The 18,282-nt window shown below is 31.1% G+C and overlaps 1 protein-coding gene across 1 annotated transcript; it reads left to right on the forward strand.

Moving 5' to 3' along the window:
* The first annotated feature begins 870 nt into the window (after window positions 1-870).
* Window positions 871-8,930, forward strand: LOC140974148 (polyadenylate-binding protein 2-like). The gene is made up of 6 exons (XM_073437431.1): window positions 871-1,073; window positions 1,153-1,255; window positions 3,196-3,263; window positions 7,987-8,178; window positions 8,313-8,440; window positions 8,523-8,930. Exons 1-6 carry the CDS (start codon window positions 972-974, stop codon window positions 8,569-8,571), a joined length of 642 nt encoding a protein of 213 aa, XP_073293532.1. The 5' UTR covers window positions 871-971; the 3' UTR covers window positions 8,572-8,930.
* Window positions 8,931-18,282: the final 9,352 nt, after the last annotated feature.

The following is an 18,282-nucleotide window of genomic DNA, read 5'->3' on the forward strand; positions in this document are numbered from 1 at the left end:
ACTATAGATCTTTAGACCATCAGAGTGGGTGTTCAAGAACTCTAAGGACGAAGCCTAAGACCACTTGACTGTCCGGAATCCACAAGTTATATCCAAAAATCATTGATTGTGATAGTGTTTATCCTAGGAACATCGTGCGACATATTTCAATTTATTCTATGAGAAGATGGTTAGTCTACTCTTGAACATATAAAAAAGTTTCATGAATTAATGTGATGGCCGATAAGCTGACAAATTTTTCTTGATTTGATCCCTGATTTTAAATAGGATGTTACCATTAACGGAATATGTTCAAAATCTTTTAAGACAAACCAAGATAATACGCTAACACGTCTTTATGGTTTGAGCTAATTCTCAATTCAGTCTCTCATTTTCTCAGTCCAATCCTCGATGTTAGATGAGTTGTCCACAGTTAATGGAGGCCGGAGTTAAAAGTGTGCTTGATGCCTTGATTTCTCAACCGTTTGAACTCATCTTACTTATATTGGCACCGAATAATGACCGACACAGTTGGGAAAACGCTAGCAGATATGGAGAATTGCATATGATGATAACATTAGTCACGTGTTATTTTCAAGTACTTTCTCAAAAAATATAACATATTGATAGTCCGAGTCGATAAAATATATTTTTCCGGAATTTTTTTTTTTTATATAGATCATTCAAATCAAACAAAATCCGCCTTCAAAGATCCGTAGATGCGTGCATGTTATCTATATTATTAATCTATTTAAAGTAACTAATTTTTGATATATTGATAAAAATTTTCTATCATTTTGAAAATATATTTAAACGTTTATTTTAAAATATGATTTTCTTAACTTGGGCTGGTTTTCCAAAGGGCCCCATAAGAAGTTTATCAAGTTCATTTTTGTGTGGAACAGGCCCGGCCAAACAATTATCATTTACACTAATATACATACAACAGCCGATCGAATCTTCTCGCGAGAGATCGAGTGTGGGGGATTCAGATGGACGAAGAGGAACACGAAGTTTACGGTGGGGAAATCCCAGACGAAGACGCTGATGCCGACGTTGACATGACCGCTGCCGACGGTGACGCCGCCGCCAAGGTTACATATATTGTACACGGCTGTTGTATCTAATGGATATGTGATTGTATGTATGTTTGATTGGATCTGCGGTGTTTAGGAATTGGACGAAATGAAGAAGCGGTTGAAGGAGATGGAAGAGGAAGCTGCGGCGCTTCGTGAAATGCAGGCTAAAGTTGAAAAGGAGATGGGTACTGTTCAAGGTGTCTCATTTTTCTTCTTTCTTTCTTGGAATGATGTTTCTTCTTTTTGCTGATTATCAGTTTTGTTATTGGTTGTGGGTTTAATGTTTTGATTAGTTCTTGGACTTGAAACTGGTTTATTGGCTAGGTTTTGGGTTTAGAAAGAAGCTTTGTGATTAATTACAGTGATTTGATGGTAATTAATAATTTGATATTCTCGTATGGATCATTTGAACTTACAAAAGAATCTTATGTATGCGGTGACTGCTGTGTGCACCTTTGAAAATTGTGTATATCTGGCGGGTTGGTGACTTGTAAATTTTTTTTTGCTGGCCCAATACTTGTGGTCTTTTACAAAAGCCGATATTCGGTCCAACTAATATTTAAACCCGACTTTGCAGTCTACTAAGGTTGTATGGATTGGGGAAGTATTTGCTGGTGATCTTTCTCTTTTACATTTTATCATTCTTCAAGTATAAATCAAATTTGTGATTATTTATGATTGATGTTTGATATAAATTATTTGAGAAATTTTAAAAATTTTCTCATATGTGATAAAGTTTTGTGAATTCATGTAATGTATGCTACATTAATATTAATATTTTCAATTAGTGAAGTCCACTTATTGACCATTTAAATTTTAATGGTAAAAAGTTTGTTACTAGACATCTACATGAGAACTTGTTATCTTACTCAGTTTTCGCAAAGGCTAGACAAAACTTTTTAAGTATTTATTACAAAATAGTTAGTATCATCTAATATAATCGATAGATTTGTCCTTGTCCGTTTGTGATTGTTATAGTCGTATGAATATCATAAAAAATCTTTTCGAGCTACTAGTTTGTTAAACAATGTGTTGAAGGAATGACTTATTTAGAATTCCTATATTGTGGAATAAAGCTTGTTGAATAAGATATAATTTTTATGGCTTATAGAGGAAGATATTTAAGGATTTGTCATTGTCTTACTTAATCTCGTTAAAGGCTCGCTTGAAATGCATATATCTGAATTGACAAAACATATAATTTTAGTTGCATATCTAGGTCCCCGATAGCTTTATAAATAAAAATTATCTCGACTAATAGTTTCAAGCAAAAATCAGTTATCTTTAAGATTAGAAATTTTTTGAGGTCAAAATTTGGGAATAAGCTATGAATCAAAATTGCAGTAGGGGTTAATTGGTGTTGAATTATTTAATTTACTTGGACATTAGTTTTGAAAAATTAGCCATCCATATTATTTACTAAATTAAATTTATATAAGCTAGAAAGTTAAAGGTAAATTTAATATTATCTTATTATTTGTTTGAAAAAATTATTATATACATTTAGGCATATAAATATGCATGGGTAGTTTAAAAAATCAAAATCGAAACCTGATCACATAGTTTTTCTAAAATAGCTCGAGATCAAGCCATAAAGAACCTGACAAGCTAAAAGCTGTGGGGTTTTGTAGGCTCAATCAGTTGTTTCCGTTCAGCGGTTTAATTGTGCACCTCTGGTATCCCGGTCTATTCAATCTGGTTATTTTTTGTTATACTGTTGTCTTGAGATGCCCATCCTGATTTAGTTGGCGAAGTTGTGAATGGAAGTTGATACCAAAGTTCTGCGAGAAGTTATGCTTTTCTAGAGAACATATTACAGAGCTTTACCCTCTAATGATTATCTGTTTTGGATTATGGCTTAGTGACAATAAAAATTTGGTCCATTAACCAAGTTAGGGATTACCTAGTTTCAAAAAGTCTTTTTACCTAAATAAAATTTGTAAATGATCTTTGTGGTATTAGTTATCACTTTGTTCAAGTTGTTATCTACAGGTCCCTCGACCAGTAGTGAATTGACTTTTTTCTCAATAATAAATATATGTAATTATTCAGTAGTTAAACAAGCTGTTTGAACTATTTGTGAATTTTTACAGAACGGTTTTATAACATCTATCACAACTATTGCATGGTCTTGCAGACCCTGCGAGTGATGCTAACCAGGCGAGCAAGGAGGAGGTGGATTCACGGTCTGTCTTTGTTGGCAATGTGAGTACCACCAAATGTCTAAAATTTTATTTGTGAGTGATGCATTTATCTTCTTGGATCTATATTTCCTCTAATTTTTATTGTGATCATTTTTTTACTGAATTTTTACTACCTTTGCATTCATTGTTTTATTGAGACCATTTTTCCTGCTATTTTATCCCTTGGTTTGGCGGCAACATTGTCCAATCTTTTGTTCTGAGAACCAATCTTTCTTTTATAATTTTGCAACAATCTTTGTCCTCCTTTCATTTTTCAACCAAGCATTGCATATGTGCTGGCAACATTTAGTTTCTTGAGGCAAGATAATTCTTTAATGCCATTTTTTCTTATTATTGTGGTAGATGTTTGGTTGATTGAGGAGTTGAATTATAGGGATTCTAGAGTGCACAGTGAAGGCTTCACATCTCCAAATGCCAATTTTCTGTTTTTGTTGGCATGAGAATGTGGATAATTAGTGTAGTTTGATGAGCTTGTGAGAAATATTTTAAGGATAAATCCTTTTTAGTCTCTTGTTTTATTGCATTTTTCTGATTTATTCCCTCGTTTTTCAGTTGTCCCAACTTAGTCCATTTTTTGTAATTTTTCCCCATTTAGTCATTCGGTTAACTTCACAGTTAAAAATGACGGAAAGTAAGCATACGACTTAATGATTATTCCCTTTTTAGTTCTCCATTTTATCGCATTTTTCTGATTTAGTCCCTCATTTTTTCAAGTGTCCGGAGTTAGTCCTTCATTTTACATAATTTTCTCGTTTTAGTTTCTTGATAACTATACGGTAAAAGAAAAACAGAAAAATAAGCACTTAACTCATATTGACTGTTTGAATCAATCAAAAGCACTCATCTTTGTCATAAAATCGAAATACATTTTTCTTGAAAAATCATAAATCAAGCGAATGATAACCTAACACCCCCCAGGCCCTTCCCACAGTCACCAAAACTTTCATCTTCTGCCTTTGGTGGTAGTTCTTGCCTTTCAATTTTTTATATACACTGACTCAATTTTTCTGTTTTTCAATTTTTCACAATTACATTCATAGATTTTTTTAAAAACCTACGTGTGTACGTGTTTCATTTAGTTAAAAAACTAAGACTAAATTGGGAAAAATACATAAAATGAAGGACTAAGTCGGGACAATTGAAAAACGAGGGACTAAATCGGGAAAGTGAAGAATCAAATAGGGAATTATCCTCTGAAATTCCGTTCATTTAACACTCAAAGGACTAAATCCGGAAAACAAACGATAAATGGAGGATCAATTTGGGAAAATTGGAAAATGGAGGACTAAATCGGGAATATGATATGAAACGAGGGACTAAAAAGGGAATTATCCCCAATAATAATTGTTAATGGGCAAAAGACCACAATTATGTGTCTTGTAGATTCATGATATTTGTGTAAGATCTCGGAGGAATTTGGTTTTGATCGGGTGTGTTTGGCAAAACGGTATCACCCGAAGCCCAGAGTTGGCACACGTAGCTGCAACAAATGGCATCAATTTGACCAAAACTTGGGAGTTCCACACTCCTTAGAGCTTGCTTCAATTCAGCACCGCAATGCCTCTTGTTCTTTCTCTCCCCTTCAGCAATTTGTCAGGATCCTGCACGGTCGGGCTCAAAGAATTTTCTGTACTTAGGGTCTCGCGATCCTCATGCTCGGTCTGTATTTTGAGATCTCCGGCAACCGTGTCTTCGGTTTCTTCTTCATCATTGTGGTGAGTTTTCTCAGGGTTACCGATTTGTGATTCCTCTCTGAAACTCCACGCAGAAATCTTAGTATTGCCGTTGAGGAATCCTTCCAGCAGCACTTGTGGTTTGAATTCCATTTTGTCTCCCAAGGTAATTGATCGATTTTCAGTCCTTCCATCTTTCACTTCCTCCTTCCCATCCTCAGTTAGGCCGCCCCGTACCACACGCATGGATTGCTGCATCATTGTCCTGATTCCTCTTTAAATTTCAGATTGTCAGCCACCATTTCTTCCACCTTTACTTCTGTTGTTTTAAACCTCTGCTGCGACACACGTTCCTGCTCGTCAAAGAGAAGTACCAGCTTTTTAAGTCCCTCATATTCGGCATCTGATTCTGTGGTCGTCATCTCCCCCTTCGATCAGGTCCGGCAGGTCGGACCAATTGATTTGTTCACAAATAATAGTGCGAAGAAAACATGAACTTAGCATATCGAATGTTGAACATCGAAAACTAGAACTGAAAATGACAACTCTCCAGACTCCAATTACAATTATAACTCCCCAATTACAATCATGAACTAAAACAGAGAAAATGAGAAAGATACTACCCCCTACTCGCCTCTCACAAGGAAATTCTCAATCTCCTGCTAGCACTCAACAGAAGCAAAAATATGCTGAATATTTTTACCTCCAACCCTGCCTTATATTATTTCCATTTTTTCTCCCAAAAACTTTCCACTTGCCCAAGTCATGGCTTCTAAAATATTCTTTACAATTGAAATAATAGTCTAGGCTCAAAATATTTAAGCCTATAACAGGGTGAGTCTCTGTTTCTTCAATATTTTGTATGCCACATGTTCTTCATTTTGTTGAAGTGAAGTGCCCCTATATTAAACATACAGTTGTAGATCTTTCTTCGTATTTAAGCCTACAACTCTGAATTCATATATGTTCTATCATTGCTTTTGAAGTTTTAATGCTCAACATGTTTCAAGATCGATGATCTGTGTTATGTTATGAACGTAATATGAGAGACTTCTGAACTTGGATTTATTTTATTGCGATTCTTTGATTGGAGATCTTATGGTTTTTTCCTTTGATTTTCATGCTTCTTCAGTTGTTGCCAGATCATGTGTCTCTGTGTAGCATTGGAGCTAACTGTGTATACTGATGGCGAAAAGGACTTCTTGTACCATCGATTAGGCTTGCCTAGAATCTAGATAGTCCTTGTACTCACATATTTGTAAAATGATATGTATTCAGAGAAGGGGGAGCGAAAAAATGTATCTGAAGTAATGTTCTCAAAAAAGAAAAAAAGAGGAAAAGAAACAGTAAAAATGTCTCAAGAAAAAAAATACTAAGAAAGAAAAGAAAAGAAACGAAAAGAAAAAGAAGAAAGAAAAGAACGAAGAGAAAAAAAAATGCAAGTGGGATGTTAAATGTGTCTCTTGGGTTTCGTGTTATTCTTAGGCGATTAATTTTTCAATTACGCTGTGCGACATGCCCCCGTGGGGTCATGTTATTCTTAGGTGACTAGTTTTTCATTTATATATGTGTAATATTCCCCTGGAGTCATGATATTCGGAAGAAGACAAATGCGTGTGCATTTGAAGAGTGAAGGCTGGTGATTGACATACTCGATTTTTTACCAAGTTTAATTACTGAGGGTGCTGGTGGACAAGATGTCTGAGATTTGATTGGATATAGAACCTGATGTGGTGAGGTGTTACTCTGATGTGGCATTTTTCTTCTTTGTCCTCATTTTACTAGTATCAATGTGAAAGAGCTAATTTAAAATTGTTTTTTGTTTCTTGAATACTGTCTCTAAACAACTAAAAGAAGATGAATCAATCCGTCTTCCTTGAGGATTACACCAGTATGCAGAGTATTGCATTACTGTTACCTTCCTGAAGCTTTTAATTCCTTGAAGGAAATTAAGAATAATTTGAACCTTGGCACTATCTAACATCACATTTACTTTTAGCACAATGCATGTAGAATGAGTTTCAGTATTGTATCTCGAGTTACATGAACGTGAACCATTTGATCAGGGGAGAGTCAAGGTGAACTATGTGGCTCTTCTCCCACTAATATTACCAATAGATTAATTTGGTTTACAATCATACCATGAAGATTACTTGTGGTTTGACTCAAAGGTAAACTAACAAAACTGAGATATGTTTCCAAAAAAAAATCCAAGTGAAAATTATTCAACAGTGTAGTTGAATTTGACGTGCAATTTGAAGTTAGTGTTTGCTGATTGAGTAGATTGGGGTTTCTCCACATGATTGATGAAAGAGATGGTATGTAATCAATTCACTTGGGGTCACCTGCGCCAGGCTTTATAACTCTCAACTACTACTAGTCCCGAACAAGAATTCACTGGAAGTGTTTTGGAGATGAAGATGGAAAATGGTTTGTGTGCTTCATTTACATGACGGATGGTCTAGATACCTAGAGAATTTGAAAAATTACCCCTTAGTACTGCTTCACAGAAAATGTGTTTTACTTGCTTGATTTCTTTTTTTCAGTTGAATATGATTACTATTGCATTTTGAATCCTGGACACGTGACCATGTATGACTTTTGGCAAATTATTTTTTATATCTTTACAGTAATAAATGCTTTTAGTATTATAAGAGCTGTAAATTATTCACTTGCTTATTTGGTGAGCTTCTTTTTAATTTTTGTAACGAGAATTGACACGAAAATTTGAAGTTTTTTGTTCAAAGCAGACATTTATTTAATGACTAGTTTTGTTTTGAACTTGCGTTTGCATGGATAATTTTGGGTTTCCTATAGTTTGTTTGGTACTGTAGATTCAGAGAATAGGCAATGATGAGAACGATGTGTTGGCAATACAGTTTTCCGGATTTGATTATACTGCCTGTTGTTTGTATCAACTGTACGACTCTTAATGTCTCTTCTGCTCTTTGCTTTTCCTTTCTTGCATAGGATCAAACTTTGTGGAGAAAATCACATTTTCTTGAAACCTTTTTTTCACTGGCTTGCCACTTAATGAATCTGATATCTTAGGTCGATTATGCATGCACTCCCGAGGAAGTTCAGCAGCATTTCCAAGCATGTGGAACTGTTAATCGTGTTACTATTTTGACTGATAAATTTGGCCAGCCCAAGGGCTTTGCATACGTGGAGTTTCTCGAACAAGAAGCTGTTCAAGAGGCTCTCCAGCTGAATGAATCTGAACTACATGGTCGCCAATTGAAGGTCCAAGAATTTTCCTTGAAAACCATTTATTTTACAGATGATGTACCTAATCTTCCCGAGGTGCTTTTAGTAATCACATTTATGTTTTGGCTGTATTATAACTTTTCTGTGTACTTCATATTTTATGTTTAAAGGTAATGGCAAAAAGAACCAATGTTCCTGGCATGAAACAATATCGTGGAAGGCGATTCAATCCTGCACTAGCGTATGGATTCAGGAGGCCATATTTACCCCCTAGTTTCCATTCTCCTTATGGTTATGGGTGAGTTGTACCGTCTGATTTGCTCATGTAATCACTAATAATGGATTCAAGATGAGTATCTTATGTTTTAACATTGCTGCAGCAAGTTTCCAAGGTTCAGGCGGCCAATGCGCTACATGCCTTATTACTAAATTCAAGTGCATGTCGAAAGTCACTTTGCCAGATGGACAAAGCTATCTATCCATCCATCCCGCTTACTCGATATTCTGTGTTACTTCTAGAGAGGCACTTTGCAAGATGGAGAAAGGTATCCCGCTTATTCAATAAACTATCTTACACCTATCGAGACATTAGAAGGTAGCTCTATCTGGGATACTTGTTCTAGACATCTGAAGGTAGTGCGAGCAAATGACACCTATCGAATACATTAAGCTATCATCTACACAACTTTCGAACTTACTATCATTTTTCGATTTCAGACGGTGGTTGTGTTTACTTACCTATGTTCGGAGATTTATACCATTATCTAGTCAAGTTCATGTTTCAGTGAGATTTAATGTTTCAGTGAGGTGGTATTTAAATGAGTTTATGTCGAGGAGATTTTCAGAACCGAGTTTCATCTAAGGTCTCCAACTCGATCAAAATTTGTAATCGTGTAAACTGGGACGTAGAAACACTTGGGACCGAACCGAGAAAGAGGTCAAACATCTGGGACTTAAACGAGTCTCGTTAATTTTAACAATTAAATTGACGGAATGATCCACTCAAATAAATTTTTGAAATATGTAGTAGTAAACAAAACGTTTGGGACCGAACCAGTAAAGGGTCAAGTATATGGGACTGAATCAGGTCTTTTCTCGGAATGAGTGAAGATTGATTTTGAAATTTTAAAATTTTTTAAGTTCTACGTGAGTTATTATCAACATTAATTTTTATTTTTTCTTTTTGTAAACACTTTATATGTTTTTACAGTTTATTTTTAGTGTAATTTCTAATAAATAATTAAGGATTGATATTTTTTTGTTTTAATCCAAGTAGACCTTTTAAAATTAAAGATAAAATGGTATAGTTACACTCGGAGAAAATATTATTTAAGCAAAAAACTATTTCCTTTTTTGTTTGTATTTCCATCCAAATTTTATTTTAAAAAGTGAGAGAAAAATAAATATGCTACTTTATTTAAATCAAGTTAACAAAAATTTTAAATTACCTATCATTATTATTATTTTTGTTAAAAAAATAGATCGTTAAATAACGAAAAAAAATTAGTATCATTCAATCAATGGTTGTTCTTATCATAGTTATTTGTAATTAGATTAATGACACAAGTATAAATAATTAAATTTTGATTTAGCAATAACATTATTTGCTTGCTTAAACCAGTAAGAATAAACAAAATTTTGTCTTCAATTTAAAACATACATGGTTGTATATGAGCATGGTTGTATATGAGTATATTTAGTTTTCAGAAGGGTTTTTATGTTTTTTTTTCTCAGGGTAATAAATGATATTTTTTCAATAACTATAATAAATTTAATTAAGTACATTCAATTCTATTGGTGCATTAATAATCAATGTATTCATTTTGAAATCTCGTATACCTAATTTTTGGCACCCTTTCCCACCAAATGCCTATGCGATGAATCCACACTTTTATATCATTGTTCTAAAAGGTGTCGCATAGATAATGTGAGATAGTCGTCCACCACCTCGATTTTTAGAAATATGATATATCTGGGCGTTGTTAAACAACCAATGTGTTAGATAGTCGTCCACCGTCTCGATTTTTAAAAATGTGATATATATGGGCGTTGTTACACAACCAGTCTGACTGAACCCAAATCATGGAAAGCTAATACCCATGTCTGGTCGAAATTCTGAAGCAGTGTTGACTAGAATCCACGTATTCATTTTCCAACTTAGTGTACTCGACCGCCAGCTAGACAACTTCCGGTGGTCAATTTCAATTTTGAAAAAAACATACAAGTTAATGCACGTTTGCAAAATATAAATTTGGCACCTAATGAATATTGGTATTATTCAACTTGCATTTTTTTTCCTAACATTAAAAACTTGAGCAGATTATTACATTGAAGAATAAAATGGTCATGGGTCCGGCAACATTTTTTCAGGTAAGTCGATTTCACAAAGTTTGTTAATACGATTTATCTAGTTATCGTACTTTATAAACTATTGTGTTAGTTTATACACACCAAATGATAAAGACTGTAAGTTACATCGGTATCAAAAAGTATGAAAAAAATAAAAAGACTTTTTAAATATTACAAGCGATTGCTTGCATGTTAATTGACAATTTCTCAACCATTCTTGCACTCTTATAACTTCACTCACAAGAGCACAAAGTGGGCATATAAGGGCGTAACCAATAATATTTTCTCTAATGGGCATAATGTTTTAAAATATTAATTTAAACCTCACATAATAGGAAAAAAGAAATTAAAGAAACATATGGAATTATTGTAAATATTAATTTGAACTTCAGGAATACAAGAAACTAAAAAAAACATTATATATGCATATTTCTTTTTGAACATATATTAAGAAATTCATTAGAAATCTCAATTATACAAACAACTTTCAAATTTTTGTTTGATTTAATGAGTATTTATACAAACTAGTTACTATGCACACGCGATGCGTGTACAATCTTTTTTATTATTATCGATATACTAAAGTGAAATTTGACAAATTATGGAAGGACTAAATTGATATTTGAATTGTTGAAATAAAAATAAATAAAAATAAAAGTGTGTGTTGAAATTAAAACAAAAAAAACAAAAAAAATGTAATATTAATATCATATAAAGGTAAAATTGGAAAAAAAAAATTGATGTCCTCTCTAAGTAGTTATTATCATGTCCTCACACTTAATATAATAGTATAGATGGTTTGTTATTTTTCCGATAGATAGTAAATTACAGGACCCCCGATTTTTATTTTTATTTTTATTTTGAAAAAAAAACCCCAAATTAAGTATGGATATATTAGTAAAAGAGTAAAAAAAATGTTAAATATGGTACATGCTTATATATTTGTGATAAACAAAAAAATATGATATATATAATTGATACGAATAGATTAAGTTTTAAAGATTTCACACTTTTTGAAAAAAAAATAATTATAAAATCATTTTTTTAAATTGTCACCAAACATATACCAACCATCCAAAAACATATACCAACCTTCCAAAAACAGAAGCATTAATTTCAGGGTAGTTGGAAGAATATTTTTTTGGGAAAAAAATCAATATTTTATTTAATAGCTAGGTAAGACAAATTTTTTAATAGCATAGGGTGGTCACTAATTGAATATAATTATTTAGTATCAAAAATAATGACACGTTGAGATTCATGTGTTTTAACTCACAAATGATATTTAAATAAGTGCGAGCACCTAAAATAATATTTTCACTTAATATGCTTCACAAAGTGTAGGCTTGGTAGCATAAATAATCTTGATTTTGATGATAGCAAAACTTGTTATTATGTTTTTAACATATTTACTCAAGTGTGAAGTTGCTAACTTAAGATAAAAGCTGAAACTCGAATTTAGCCAAACTGAAAATCTGATGAGTTTTAGTATTTTGAAGATATATCACAGTTCGGTGATCCGAATGATCCGTCGTCAAGACGACTGAACAGAAAACTCAATTTGACACAAGTTGTACTTCATGTCAGTTGGGCTAAATCGGATATTATCTAGGTAAAATGATGGCACGAAAACAACAATCTGTTGAGCATATGCAATTACAGTATTTTGGTTAGCCTGATCATCTCAATTATCCAAATAAAACAATTCAGCATGTGTTACGAAGTTAAGACGATGATCTACAAATCATATTCACAAATCAAAGTCTGAATCAGAGTATAAGATGTTGATACATGATGATGAATATACGAGTTCTGTGCAGACTAAAATCGGCTTTGATGAAAGCTGATTTCAACATACCTCATCAGTTTGGTTCAGTTGAACATATTTAGTTGAGAAAAACTGAATGTTCAGTTGAACTTCAAAGTTTAGTTGAATGAGTCTTCACACAAAGACATTAAAGATTTTGTTTGTAGTATTGGCATAAGAGACGTTAAACATTATGCGGATTGTGAGGTTGCAGACTACAATCAAGAGTGTGCTATGAGTTTCGATTAGGCAAGATATATGTCCTAAGTAAAAAATAAGTTTGTACAAGGAGTTGTACAAATCAAAGTCTTTTAGAAGATCCTTCTCAAGGAGAAGAAGTGGTAGCATAGGAGTTGTTATTCAAATACCCCAAATATTGCATACCAAGTGTGGATCAACCCCGCCCATATTTATATAATAAGTAATAATTTTGGCATAAAAAGTAATATTTTTTATGGGTGACCCAAATAGTAGAGTCGTTTCACAAAATTGATTCGTGAAACCATCTCACAAAAGTTTTTGTGTTTATATTTTTATCATTCAGAAATTATATGCTAAAAAATAAAAAAAGCTTAGCTCTCCAATCTTAAGCAACATAATTTAAGATATATTTAGACCATAGGCTTAACTATTAAATAAATTAGACCAAAAATTCTTGCTGGGCAAAAGCTTGGCTTTGGCCACATTGTATATTTTGGATGTAGATAAATCCATCGTAATTATTATTGAAATTGCATAAATTGATATAAAGTAAATTTAATTTAAATTCATGTGATATTTATTCATCAATAAATTTTAAATTCATCATCTTAAAATCTATCAATACAAGGACAACTGAAGTATCTCATGTTTTATATATACCAGTGCTCCCACGTACGGTGTGTTTATATAATTAATTATTTAAACACGGTAATTTTTGAATTTTCAAATTAATAAATTTTTTTTTTATTATGGGTGATATAAATATCTACAAATTTAAAAATGCAGACAAAGATAGATAATAATTTACGAAATTTAAAATATTTTTTAAAGTGAATAAAATTGGTTAGTTATAGATAATTTACAAATTTACTAAATTAGGTTTNTTATATAACTTTATTGTTGGTTTTTTTGTTTTTCTAAAATAGTATTTTGTTTTAAATTATTCAATTTATCTTTATCTATATTTTTTTAAGAATAGGTGATCTCATTTGAGAATTGAGATGGTCTCACTTATACGGATCTATCAGATCTATACATAAAGTGAAAAATAATAATTTTGTCATAAAAATATTATTTTTTATTGATCGGATTGGATAAGAGATTCTCTCAAAAAAAAAAAAAGACGATTTCATTGGAGTTTTTGCAATTTTTTAAATTTTTAAATGAATATGTCACTCATAATAAAATAATATGGAAAAATTATTAATTTTAAAATTACAAAAATTATCATGTTTACTGTAATACTCCTAAATATATTAAAATAAATATGTATATAATAATAATAATAATAATAATAATAATAATAATAATAATAATAATAATAACCTAAAAATACTTATATATGGTTCTACATTAGATTGCTTCCTATTAGATTGCTTCCTAATGTATACAAAATCGATAGGTGTCAAAGTTGACCTTAATACTTGCCAACATTTCAACATATATTCTTGGCTATAAATAAGCTTCATTTCACTCAAAAAAACACACAAAAATTGATCAAAAGAGTCCTAGAAAAATTATGGAAAATGGCTATGAAAATAACCATAAATAAGGAAAAATATGAAAAATAGAAAAAAAAAACCTCTTCAAAAATTCTGAAAAAATTCGCAATCCCTCTCAGTCAACCCAAAAATCATTTAGTATAGAAATGTATCAAAACTATAAGCAGAATCAGAGCAGAAAAATAAAACAATGAAAAACACAAGTTGTTCAAATCCAGAATTTGCTCTTCTCGAGTTGCATGTTTATGCGCTTAAAACTTTTGTTTACTACTTGTTTTATGTTTCAGTTATAACATAAAAGTTGTTTCTTGTATTGTATTGAGTCCATGCATGACAACTGATTGTCCTACAAGTAAACATAAATGCATTTTTTATAAAACAAAATGACATGCTCACTGTTTTGAAATTTCAAATTCTAAGCAAAATCGGCTATGGTTTTACAAAACATTTGTATACAAAAGTTGTAGATCTTGATGAATTAAGTTCACACTTTCAGCAGCGCGTGGTGTGAGAAGTTCGGTCACGCGCCTGAATAGTGGCGCGTGTAACCACGCACCGCTCCGATGACCAAAATTTTTATTTTCGACGTTTCTGCACTTGTTTTAGGCAATAATTTCAAATTTCAGATTTTTTGGATTAGTCTATGAATTTCTATGAGTTGTTTATGAAAACCAAGGTCATTTGCCCATAAATTGTAGAAGGTTAACTTTAACTTTGATACTTCCGGTTTCCAAGCATGCATATTGTTTTTGAATTTGATTATAAAATTAAATTTTTCATCGTGATGACAAATACATCCAAGATCCGGTCCATGGTCGGAAACAGTAACGAAAGTTTTTTTTTCGGCTGCCAAAAATATGTGAAGGTCAAATTGAAAATATGCAATACGGGCAAAATGAGTTTGGAATTTTGAAAAACTTTCTATATAAAAATTTTAGAACTCAATAAGATACACCTACTATGAAACTTTGATAATTTTAGAGATGATTTTGAATTATTGTGATTTTTCTGGTAAATTTTTTAGTTGTATCCAAACCAAATTTGACCAAGGTTTGAATTAGGCAAGCCAATCATATAAGAAACTTATTAAAAAATAAATTATCACAAAATTGAAGATTATAGGAATGTTGAAGAAATTGGAGTGACAAAACAAATCAATGAGTAAAATAGAAATGTGATGTTTATTACCAGTTTTATTTAATATGATTCGTTTGGCATTTGACCTGGAATTTACCGTAATTTCATCAACTACTAATTGTTCTACATATTGCATCATATTGAGGAGTTCATAAATTAATTGATGTACCTATTTGATTGTCTGGCGTATTTAATTATTGGCTAATTAAGGATCCATGATTGTAAACGAATGATTGAATGGAGCCGCGACACTTGTCATTGTAACAGAGTTCTATTCCATTAGACAACGCGACTTTGACCTGAAAAGTGAGTCTAATGAACAATAGATTTCAAATCCAGGTATATAGTTCATCTGAACAACGTGAGTTCGGTCCAACATTATGAGTTTACCTAATAACTGATATATTGTACGGATTCTACTTGTGTACGTAGGAAAAAGTGCTACATCGAATGATAGTGAGAGCCACCTCTTTAGTATACATATTCATTCTAAAATCTGGAACAATCACTGTTTATCCCTGACATTACTTCATTGTCATGTTTCATTGCAATATGTTATAACATATTGATTATAGTCTTGTTATAATATTATTTTATTTGGTATATAAATGAAAGCATAGATTATTACCTTACTAAGTTCGCAAAAACTTAATCTCTGTTTTTCTTCTATTTACTCTAAATTCCAAATACAGGGGGATATGAGCCACACCATGAGGAAATTTTTTTAAAAAGGTTAATATATTAGATTGTCATGTACTGCATTGTAAAATAAAATGTCATATGATCGTCTAAAGTTTGCGATGTTCGACGCAATGATATATATTTAAATAAATTGTAATTATGCTTCCGTTATTTCGTTAATATTTATATATTTTATAAGTTGGGATTCACATTTACACAATTATTTTAACTATATAATCACATAACACATATAAACGAACACTAAGAAGACAATCAACCACCGCCCCACAAAATTATTGTGAGTGCATTGGAATCTTTTTTATGAACATTAATTCTTGAAAACAACTCAAATCTCAAAGATATCATCACATGTTTTTTTTATTATTAAAAAAAAAAAACAAAGTATTATTATTATAATAATTCGTACATGCAATCTCTTGAAAATGTAGTGATGGTTGTATAAAATATGTCAAAATTAGTTCACATCGACTTCATAATTAACATAAATTATAGTTTAATAGACAACCAGAACATCACTAAGCCCCCACAACGTGTGGATTAGATCCAATTTCCATAATGTTGGAGATATTCAATTCATGTTATATATAAAAAAAATAAAGCTTGAATTACGTAAAACTTTCATATCCGATTATTAATTGTATGGTTTTTTTTACATGTTACATCGAAATATATGTTTGGCTCGAAGAATATCTCAACGAAATATGAATAATGTAGCTAGTAAATATGTCAACACAGATAGTAGATTACTTGTTTCGTATCTTATATCACGTCAAATCATAAGTTTGGAATGATCGCTCAAGTTCAAGACCTAACAATAACAATAATTTTTTCTAGCTAATTAAATAATGTAAAAAACTCTTATCAGATCGTCTAACGAGTCATTTTTTTAGAAGAATTTATGACCTGACCTGACCTGTGAAAAATATTATTTTTTTAATTCAAAAGTAATATTTTTCATTGTATGTATGGATCTGATCGATTCGTCTCATGGATATAAATTCTTGAAACGGCCGTATTACAAGAGACCTAATCTAAAAATTGTTGCACAAAAAAAAATATCTTTACTATATTATAATGAGTATGCCTCATATCAATAGTTTCACGGATTTATGTTCGTGAGACAGATCAACATGATTCATACTTGCAAAGAAAAATCATACATGTGATATAAAAAGTAAGATTTTTCACTCAAATCACATATACACACAATATCATTTTGACAAAAAAAAATAATACGTTTCAATCAAATCGACATATATTACACGATATTTTTTCATAATATAACTAATTTAAAAAAATATTTTTATGATAAAAATAATACTTTACACATAAAAATATAACTTTTGATGAGTGACGGCTAGTATTTTATTGAAGAGGAGAACTATAAACGTCGTTGAAAATTGAAAAATTCTAGTTCAATTCAAAACTTGCGAGCTATCTTATCTTTGAATAGTTATAGTACATGTGTCCCTTGCTACGTAATAATAATAATAATTTTCTAAATAATAATAATAATTTTCGTTATATTACTNTATTGGCACTGCCTCACCAAACCTCACATTGCACCTACTTAGTCTAAATCAGATCTCGCTTCAAAAAAATAAAAATAAAAAAAATAGATCTAATGATTTTATTCCCAATTTATTCATTTTATATTTTTTAAAAAATTTAAAAACTTTTATTTTTAGTGGTTTTTTATATTTAACTTTAATTTAATTCCAATAATACAAACTTTTGCTTTTTTATCAATAAAATAAAATAATAAATCGTTCAAACTTTTATATCATTAATGTGTTTTATTGAACTGTTGTTGGTCAAGGTCAATAATTGCCCATATTAAATCATTTACTATAAAATATAAACATTGAATATTAAATTGGTTTTGATCAACACGTTTTAGCTAACGTAGTAGGTGGTTTATATTTTTTATTTGTTGTACATTATCACAATATTTATGTATTATTTAGAATACAAAAATTGATATGAGATACTTTTATAAATCAATTTTTTTAGTTAATTTTGACATGATTCATGAAAAGCGCGATTTTTATGTAAAAAAAATAGTAATTTTAATTGCAGATATGAATCGTGTCGACCTGTTTCACGAATATAGATCCACAAAATCGTCTAACAAGAAACCTATTTATTTCGAGACGTCCAAAAAAATTCCATATAAATAGTGAAATCAAGAATTTTTAATTTCTAAGACATGAAAAACAAGAAAAATCATTTTAGCCTAAAAAAATGAGGCGAATCGCATCATAATATTGTAAATAACCAAGAGATCATATATTTTAAATCACGAGCTCATGCATCACATTCTAATGATTACATTCAAGTAATATATGTATTTAAAACAATCGAATTTAAAATATATATTATATTGTTTTTTTTAAAAACTTTTATCGAATGCCATGTATCTTTTAAAAATAATTGAAATCA

This window comes from Primulina huaijiensis, chromosome 3, assembly GCF_012295235.1.
Source record: "Primulina huaijiensis isolate GDHJ02 chromosome 3, ASM1229523v2, whole genome shotgun sequence".
Lineage (NCBI taxonomy): Eukaryota > Viridiplantae > Streptophyta > Magnoliopsida > Lamiales > Gesneriaceae > Primulina > Primulina huaijiensis.